General features: G+C 35.4%; 2 protein-coding genes across 3 annotated transcripts in view; one reads left to right on the top strand and one right to left on the bottom strand.

The window, feature by feature from the left end:
- Window positions 1-1013, bottom strand: part of LOC108545852 (uncharacterized) — a 2763-nt gene extending 1750 nt beyond the window's left edge. Inside the window, exon 1 of the mRNA XM_017897648.1 lies at window positions 947-1013. Coding sequence (XP_017753137.1) covers window positions 947-993 — 47 coding nt within the window. The 5' untranslated portion in view covers window positions 994-1013. The remainder of the gene's footprint in view (window positions 1-946) is intronic.
- Window positions 1014-4466: 3453 nt separating this feature from the next.
- Window positions 4467-9734, top strand: Taz (tafazzin, phospholipid-lysophospholipid transacylase). 2 transcript variants are annotated; one of them, XM_017897709.1, is made up of 5 exons: window positions 4467-4726; window positions 7293-7421; window positions 8670-8913; window positions 9022-9276; window positions 9367-9734. In XM_017897709.1, exons 1-5 carry the CDS (start codon window positions 4612-4614, stop codon window positions 9404-9406), a joined length of 783 nt encoding a protein of 260 aa, XP_017753198.1. In that variant the 5' UTR covers window positions 4467-4611; the 3' UTR covers window positions 9407-9734. The 2 variants fall into 2 exon arrangements, with proteins under 2 accessions (XP_017753198.1, XP_017753199.1); XM_017897710.1 differs by lacking the exon at window positions 4467-4726 and adding an exon at window positions 7093-7213.
- The last annotated feature ends 273 nt before the right edge of the window (window positions 9735-10007 follow it).

Raw genomic sequence — 10007 nt, 5'->3', positions numbered from 1 at the left:
GGGAAAATGGGCCACGGGATTATGAAATTAACCGAAAACGAAATTTTTAAATCAAAAAGGACGTCTATCGACGGAGGTTCGATCGTATGCGAACGAAGGTAATGTCGAAGGTCGATCATAGCCACGCACGGTAGGCATACAAAAATTGACATCGACGGAGAAAAAGAAAGGATGAGGAATTTAACCACAGCGGTCATTACACGACCCCCAATGTGCAATAAAGCAAGCTGAACCACGTGAAGTTTTATGAAAGACCGTGACAGGAACAAGGTCGCTCACGGTCTTGCGACTGTCACGTGCCACGATTTGTAAAATTACGAAGGACAAGAGAACGATTAAGCCGAGCACACAAAACCTGATACTTTACTAACCGACACAATTGTATGTTGCATGTAACACGATACCCGAGAAATTAGACGGACGATTAACTATATCTCTGTCACTGTATCATTTTATGCAATCCCGCAAATCACTTCCGATACGGATCAATTTTATTTAATATTATTCTGTGATACGTAAATAACACATTATCAACGTTTTGTCGATAACCGTATTACTTTCTTGACCGACATTCCATCGTAGATTGACATTTTCATGTTCGTGCTTCACTTCTGGATATTATCACGTAACCCAACATCTGCCACAATAGCACAGATTCCTTCTTGAACGACAGTAGTTCACGCAATTTACCATCTCGAATGAGATGAACATACTGCGGGAGGGCAAGTCAAATTTCATAGCCGCAAACAAAATGGTCACGATCATGCGCATCTGATCACCGTAACCACGAGATTACCTACGCGTTGCACTTTTAATAAAGCTATATACGGAGAAGTCGTATACGTGGTGTGTAATTTTGTTCGATACACGTTTCAAGCTTCGGAGAGCCCTTCGATAAAATTAAATGAGCCAACGCTATGGTTCTTAACAAACATTCTATACATACATCCATGCGTCCAAACGTGTATATTTTCTGACGAAAGATTCCGTCATCACCCCGACACTCACAAATCGAAATCACTCTCAAAATCCAATTTACGTCGTGTTCGTTTATTTCGGTGCTTCTTACAGCTGGCCGAAACGAAAGCACAAATAGTAAGGAAAGTGGGCTGTGGCGTACGGTGTACAGAAGTGGCTGCAGGTTGCTGTAATTAGTATCCTTTTGCGTCATTAACGTTAAGCGTCGCTAGTGTGCAACACCAACGATAGGATGAACTCAGGTATGTTAATGGAGCGATAGCAACTGGCCGTTGAGTCCTTTCCCCTTGATGCTTTATAATTCGTGAAACGACCAATTAACATTCCCCGAAATGAGTAGGTGGTCTATTACAATTACCAAATGGGGACCCAATTTTCGTGCGGGAAGTTTTGGTGCAGTTAATAACAATGTTGATAACATTAATTGAAGTTTCGTCTTCAGAATCGATATATTTCGCGATTGAAACATTTTGTAACTTTGCTCGTCGTTAACTTGATACTAATGTCGAGGGAAATTTGGTTAATTTCTAAAATTTGGAAAAGGGCTAAGCAAATAAAGACACAAACTTTTGGTAATGACTACATCTCAAAAATTGAATGACAATAGAAATAACCTTAATTAATAGGAAGTTAATTCGATGAGAATTCAATGTTTAATTAGTGTCAGTGTGTATTGCCAAGATATCAAAACTTGTGCACAAAATGATGGTTATATTCTGAAGGTTTAAATGAAACATTGAAATAAATTGATCATATGCGATATTAAATGAATCCCTTACACGAGAAAGGTATGAAATTAACTGAAAGAAAGTTCTATGCGAATTGCGTGACTATATGCGAGTCTATTTTACAGGATCATCTTATTCAAAGGTAAAGGAATAGAAAAGTAGCAAAACTTGTATGCACGGGAGTGCGGAGACAAGAAGACGACCTCGCCTCACTCGGCTGAACTGGAGTTCTTCCGCGATGAAAGACATACACAGAGTCCACCGGTGCCTGCTGTATATTGCCTTGTGCATGGCGAGATCTTCGATCAAGAGCATGCGCACGTTCGTGCGCGACCAACAGGCAACGCGATCGTATAACGTGCAACCACCGAGAATACGGAACGTATACTCTATACACATACCTGTTGCTTTCTCTCTGCTGCAGCCGAGATGCTGAAACTACGATGCTTGGGATAGCTTGAGTCGCTCGAGTCTGGCGAGAACTTGCTGCAATATGAATTCACCGTTTCTCACGCGGATGTTATTCGTATGCCGGTTTTATTGCTCGTTTTCAAACAAAGAACGTTTTTCACGTAACACGTAACGACACACATGCGCGGACACGCGAATACTAACCTACCTGTCTTTGAAAGCGTCACTCGCAAATCACTAAATACGAAGATTTCTGGTTTGCAGCATCGCCGACCACGAATTCCTTCTCGCGTCGCGTAATATCCTGCACGTACGCTCTCGTCGTTGAACTGGCACCACTTCACAGTTGCACCTGCACTTGCACTTGCACCGCACCGCGCGAGTAATAGCCCAATGTCGTGGCACACAGTCGTGGCACACAGTCGTGGGGCCCCGACAGATCACGGGATACCGTCGCGCCGTCCTATATCGTGTCGAAAGGACCGACGATGGTGGCATCCTCGCGGCATCACCGTACACTGCACTCGAGTCAAGCTGAACGCTCGACTCGCTCTCTTCCCTCTCGCTCTGTTTCTCTTTTCTTCGCCTTTCCTTTCTCTTTCTCTCGATCCCACTGATACGTAATCTCTCTTTTGGTATTGTTTTGTTTTTTTTCTTTCTCCTATTATCGCATCACTGACGAGTCTCTCATGTTTCACAGAGGGTGGACATCATCACTTCACGGACGTGTTCGATAACCGTTCGCGGTTCAACGATCGAGAAGCTTACTGTAAGACGAGCGCATTGTCGGCAGTAGCACTAACGCCACCGTCGGAACTGTCATCTCAAGGTTATACAGGTGAATAAAGATAAATAAAAAAGCTTCGTCCGAACGAGTTGGTCGACCTTTGGCGTTAATCGCATTTTTATATTAATCAATATTCGATTCGATTGTTTCAGGTTCGATAGTGTTTTGCTCTGGAAACGCGTCGTTTTCTTGAAAAACGAATGAACAGAAGAAATATATACGTCACGAAGAAGACACTTTGCGGTCGATTCTCGAATGGTACACGATTTGCCTTGGTATGATGCTTCAAGGTATCCTCTCACAGTTGTAAACTGGAAGGGTACCTCGTATGTACGATAGCACGGCAACACGCAGTCGAGAGACTCGAATCGGACTGGCTGTTCAGATGAGGCCCTTTTCCCCCACTTTCGTGCCTCTTCGACTGGTTGCTTCTCTGCTCGCGTCAGGCCCCCACTTCTCACATGCCACCGGACATTCTCCTCTCATCCTTCCCCCGCGGCCGACGACTTTGCTTCGCATCATTGTATCTTTTCCCTTCTTTTTCACCTCTTTCGATGCTCCCGTACTTCGTCCTTTCTTCCTCTGCGCATGAACTTAACCTGAAGCTCCTAATGTATGTATTCGATCATCGTACACGCCTCCTCCTCCACCTCCTGCCTCTTCATAACCATTGAGCGTTCTTTCTCGCAACAGCTTCTGATAGGTGTTCGGCTGACATTGCAAGTGCAACGTCACCGCCAGAGGCATCTTCGTAGACATCTGTGTCTTATTGTACATCCGTTCGACTCGTGAATGGTTATCTGGAATCTCTCGGACAGTTTACTATTACGCTTGCTACAAGTGCACCATGATTATTATAATGTATCTTTCATAATTCTCAAATTGTGTTAACGAGACTGATCACCACTTCGAATAATGTGCTTATAAATTTATTTATCATTGGAAAAGTAAAATTCATGTTTGGCTAAGTCGAGAAATTTGCATTCAATAGTTTTCTTCTGTCATCGTGCGATATTCAATTTTCCGTTCTTATTTTTCTTTCATTCTTTATAATGGAATATCGGATTGATATTTGTTTACATCACTCTTTATTTTATACGTTGTAAAATCTTATTTATGTCATGTAAAATTAAAAGATAGAAAGTTGATTAATAATTTTATAATTGATTAATAATTGTTTTTATATTACTATATTTTCTATGGTAAAAAACATTTTACAATAATTCGTAAACTCAAATTTATATTACAGGCGGCATTTCAAATTTATATTATATATTATGGTAAAGACTCATGTTAAGACTTACAAAAACAGAATATTTATTGTAAGTAAAAGTGATAATCATATAAGTAAACATTTTATTACCTACCTTTTTATCGAAAAGAAAATTAAATATTCAACGAAAATTACAAACAGCAATTAGCTCAATAACAAAACATATTAGCACAGTCGAAGCGAAAAGAAGTGATTAAAGCGCCTTTAATTTTAAATTAAATACTGTAATAGTCGACAATATTCGGATGTATTCGGATACGATCGGCTAACCACGTGATGGTATCGAGAAATATGGCGTGAAGTTGGCACGAAGATGGTTGTCGTGAGTTACGAAAGAGTAGACGATTTCTCGCGGGGAAGGCGCTTCCCAGTCGTCCGGAAGAAGTGCCACACAGCTATTTATTCCATCAATTTAACTAACGGAAGGTAGTGCAATGGTATACGACATCAAATGGATTATACCGAAGCTTCGAAATCCGACCAGCCTCTGGAATATTGCTAGTAGTATAACCTTTGTAGCAGTAGGGATTTTCTCTAAAATCATTATAGGTAAGCGGCTACACGAGCCGGTTTTTAAAATAAAAATCAGTACTGCTTATTTCTTGATATTAATATGTTTATTCATTAGTAATCGTTCGGATTTATATTTAAAAGTTGTTATTTATATATTAAAAATTTTGCTGTTTTTAAGTACATTCGTAAAGTATATAAGCATAAAGTACTAATTCATAAGATAAGTAGTGTATTATACTGATAATTTCTGTTCGCGATGAAACTAAAAAGGTATCTAAACAGATAGTATATTAAGAAGATAAATCTTGTGTGTTCATCTAAGCGTAAAAAACACTATACGTAAAAAAAAAAGATATTGCTTTATGTAATAATGTATACTGTGAATTCAGTTAAATGAATTTTAATGATTGTCGTAAAACTGATGTAAAAACTTTATCTAACGTAAGCTGTCTGTATATTCGTATTTTCTGTGGTCATAATGAATTTATAAAAATAATGTATGATAAACTGACAATTTTTAATTGTTGAACAACAATTAAATTTTGTGTATATTACTGAATTGTACTGTAGCACATGCAAGTATTTCTTTATGGAATAAATTAATAACACTTGAAATAAATGATTCTAGAAGTCATGTTATTTTATCATGTATAGTGATTTCTCAGTAAATCCGTTATCAATTGAAATTGTGTATGGTATATAACGTACCGTAAACTCACATTGCTGTAATTGAAAGTTGTACATAATGCTTATCACAGAGGTTATATTCCTACGTATTTTTTTGCAATTTTTAAGTAATCTTTACATCAGTAAACGTATGTAAGTTTAACATTTAATTCGAAATCACATTTCGTCCACTATAGCTATACAGTGATTGTTATTTTTATCACTTTCACTATTGTTTCCTTTCTATACAGTTGCAATTCAATTTTTGAATTTAGCGCGTATTCTTTAAACGTATACCTATATATGGATAAAATTGAGAAAAGATCATATAAAAAAATAGAATAACATGCAATAAACAAATGCGAATAAAAATTCAATACTTGACATTTAATTATCTTTTACACACTTCATTGCGGTAGAATTGGTCACGGCACATGTATCACTGCGCGACATATCGAACGTTCATTTAATTATGACCATATTCACATAACTCATAACCTTTTTTCATTTTATTCGATGTAGCTTTATTGTTAATTATAAATTAACGTATGTTCATTTGTAGTGTTATTCATGCATGTAGTGAGAGATTATACCTAATTATTTTCATTTTAATCTTATCAGATAATTCTTCCAAATTATTGCGTGTTGTCTTAGAACCGGAATTTTCATTTTCTATTATTTTTACTATGTTTTGCGAGATTTTACGTTTTTAATTTCAGGAAGGCTCAGGTACATATTACTGCCCAACAAAGGGCACAGGAAATCAGTCATTTGCCCTCGCTGGTCTTTCAGTGAATATCACTGATTTACAATGAATTCGGTTCAGTGTTAGCTTAGCTTTGAGTCAATAGACTACGGAAATTAACCAATTACTCAATTGGTTGATCATAATACGCCATACTCAAGTAACCCCCACCACCTTCCTACATTCTTTACCTTTCTTTTCTGCTCCTCTCTATTTATTCGCTTTATCAATTTATCCGTGTAATAGTCGCCATTCGTTTCTCCTAATTCAGTTTCATCTTCTAGTCGCATTTATAGATTTTACATAACCAATAGTTTTTCTGTTCATTATATTTTTAATACAAATTTGCTTCTACTGGACGAAGTGATTCGTATTAGGTAATCTGAATGAATATTTAAATTTTAATATGTTCCATTACTAGTGCAGAGACCATAATTCAATGTAGCTGGCATAATTAATGTGAGAATTATGAAAATAGAGATTGATTCGTAGGCCATCTGACGGGATATCCAGGAAGCATCATCATGATGTTAGATTTACTCATCGAAACTCTGTATCTCATTCAGTGATATAACATATCATATCATTTATTTTTCACAACAAACTATCGAATTTTTTCAATTTTATTTTATCATCAATACATCTTTCTAAGATCATTTTACTACGTATCTATGATTTCGAAAGACCTGCGAAGGTTATCGAACTCACTTGTGAAGTTTACACAATTCTGAAGCACAAAAAAGTACAGAAAATTATTTTCAAGATGGTAAACAGTTTTAACCTTCAATGTACTCTTATTGTTCAATTAGAAACATCTTTGTCATCCTTCCTAAGATTTTTAGAACAATTATAAATTATTTCATGAAAATTATCTCATACGATCACATAATCGATTTTCATAACAGTTATAATAAAAATAAAATTTTTCAATTTCAAGAGAACAATTATTTGCTGTTCTACTTTGAACTTCTGGTATTCGACGAGGTGCGAGTGCAGGTTACGATTCATTAAGTATACATAAAATATATTAGAATGAGCCAATTCTGCTCTAAATCGAGATGAAGTGTGTATCATGACGACTAAGTATGAAATATCTACGAATTCCATACGAAGTATTCACTCTATTCTATACATTCTTTTCTAATATGCAATTTAATTTACCGAAGGTTTTTTCTATTCGTGCTGTTTAAGAATGGCTGAACAGGACGACAGTCTACAACAAGCATATCTTCGATCGAGCGTTGAACAATCGGCCGAAAAACGTGCCACTTATCACTGTATCGAATCATCACAGTTGCTTTGACGATCCTGGTATATGGGGTAAGTTCTCCTGACATAGTTTAATCTAACCACCATATCGATTGTAGTCTCTGTTAAATAGATTCAATACTATTTGATTGACGTACTTTTTTATCTTCATTATTGTACTTTCTTAGCAAACATTTTATGGTACATATATATGTACCATAACTATAACAAAATGTATTAAAGTCAATGGAACAATTTTTTAGTTATAATGACTTTTTTCAGATTTGAACAATTAGACCTGAAGGATATTTTACTTTTTTTATAGATGGCTATTATATGAACGTAATATTTTCTTTGTTTAGCGAATTTATAAATGTACTGGTTCCCCATCGATTTTGATAATTTTGGAATATGTTGTAAAAGGTAACATTTTGAGCAATTTTTTCTATACAGATGGCCGGTGATTAACCTTAATTTTCGAGACATTAAAATACTTTTGCTATTACAGGAGATCCAATGACAAAAATCACTGATGTCTACCGATTGGCAGATGTATTATGTACATTAAATATTCTTTGGATCAACGGCTAATACACCACGGTAGCACTGCTAATTTTTATAGCGTACTTGATTTGTTTAAAATTTTAACATTCGAGCGAATGCTCTTCGAAAATTTAACCTAGTATAATTTAAGCTCTGGTTAAATCGAATAATTTTATCCTGTATTTAATCCAAGATTAGGTTGTATTAGGTTAAATTTTTGCAACATATGTGAATGCCGAAGTGGCTCTTCCTATTCAAAGGTTTAAAATTTGAATAGCTTTTAATTAACTTGCACAGCATAAAAATTAGCTGTATAATCGTGGTATATACGTGTTTGCATTAAGGAATAACAGTACTTAGTATAAACAATCTGTTGTTTGACAATCAAATTGTTCAAAATGTTGCCTTTTACGGTATATTTTAAAATTATTACAATTTTTGAAGAGCCTATACATCGATAGATTACTTTTTTCATTATATAAATAGATTACAGTAGAATAAATTTCTAGTTCAATCATATGTTATAATTGATTTCTTGCAAAAACGAAACGATATACATAGAGAATTGCATTATTAAGTTCCACGAACTCTTTCTATATTGTTTCGTTAATTATCGATTATTTAGACACATGTACACACACGTACATATACATACCTATAGATGCACACGCATTCCCCTCTTCCTGAAACATATATAATCTTTTCTTCCTCAGAATGACCATCGATAAGCGATCGAATGAACGAATTTAAGACAGAAAAATCTCTGAACTCATTTAGCGACCCTGGACCTGAAGGATATGCTGAATCGTCGTAAGATGAGATGGTCGCTCGCAGCCCACGACATTTGTTTCACGAACTTCTGGCATTCTTACTTCTTTATGCTGGGAAAATGCATTCCTGTAATCAGAGGTGACGGTGTGTATCAGCAAGCCATGGATTTCTGCATTGAAAAATTAGCCGCTGGTGATTGGGTTCACGTCTTTCCCGAGGGAAAAATAAATATGCTCAAAGAGAATATGAGGTTCGAATTATCTTTTTTTGTCTATTCTATTATCTTTTATTTCACTTTCTCTTTTATACCTGATAAAGATATAATTTTATAAAGTTGGATGTTTTATATCTTTTGTAGATTAAAGTGGGGCATTGGGAGATTAATATTGGAATCACCTGTTACACCATTGGTAATTCCAATTTATCATCTTGGCATGGACCAAGTTCTTCCGAATGAGTACCCGTATCGATTGAAAATTCGTAAAAAGGTCACCATGAATTATGGCAAACCAATAGATTTTAGCGAATTAATAAAAGAATTACGTGCGTCCAATGCGAGCGAAGTGGAAGCAAGAAAAGCGATTACGGATCGTATTCAAGACGAACTTTTAAAGTAAACTGCCCTTTTACATCTCAATAATTTGTTATATTAGTTAGAATAATAATAATTTACATTTTTATGATAATTAATATGTTTTTCTAGATTGAAAATAATCACAGAAGAACTTCACAAAAACTCATGATGACCATACGGGAGACATTCTTATTGTCAACCCGATTAGCTTTAATTTACCAAAAAATAAAACATGAATTTTAATATGACGGTAGGTGATACACGTCTTCAATTTTTATCCAGGGATATTCTCCTGTTGACGATATTTCAGTAATACATACGCAATCGTGTGATATAATGCACGTATCGGCACGTACGATTTAGATTTTTTTCTTCTTTGTAAAAAACAAAAATGGGATGAGAAGAATATTATGACCAATTACACTTTTTGAAGTCTTAAGAATGCCATAATATTTCACGGTTACACCATCTATGTATAACAGTGTATATACGTACCTAAGTACACATAAAAGAATCGTCATAGTATATTACATAAAGACTTGTTGCGATTGTTTATAGAAGAAATTTTAACATAGTCACAAATTACGAAAGTTCATAAAATGTAACATTAAAACTGTGTCACTGTACTGCATGGCATCATTTGTTTCATATGTCAACTTTTTAATATCACAGAACTTCATAATTTGTGATTATACAACAGTGTACAATCTTTGTGTATAATCTTTGTACGATTCACTGAATTTATTTTGCTTATACTAAAATCTATTTTA

This window comes from Eufriesea mexicana, unplaced genomic scaffold, assembly GCF_001483705.2.
Source record: "Eufriesea mexicana isolate 0111107269 unplaced genomic scaffold, ASM148370v2 scaffold572, whole genome shotgun sequence".
In the NCBI taxonomy this organism is placed as follows: Eukaryota; Metazoa; Arthropoda; class Insecta; order Hymenoptera; family Apidae; genus Eufriesea; species Eufriesea mexicana.
This window is presented reverse-complemented; position numbering and strand designations above follow the sequence as displayed.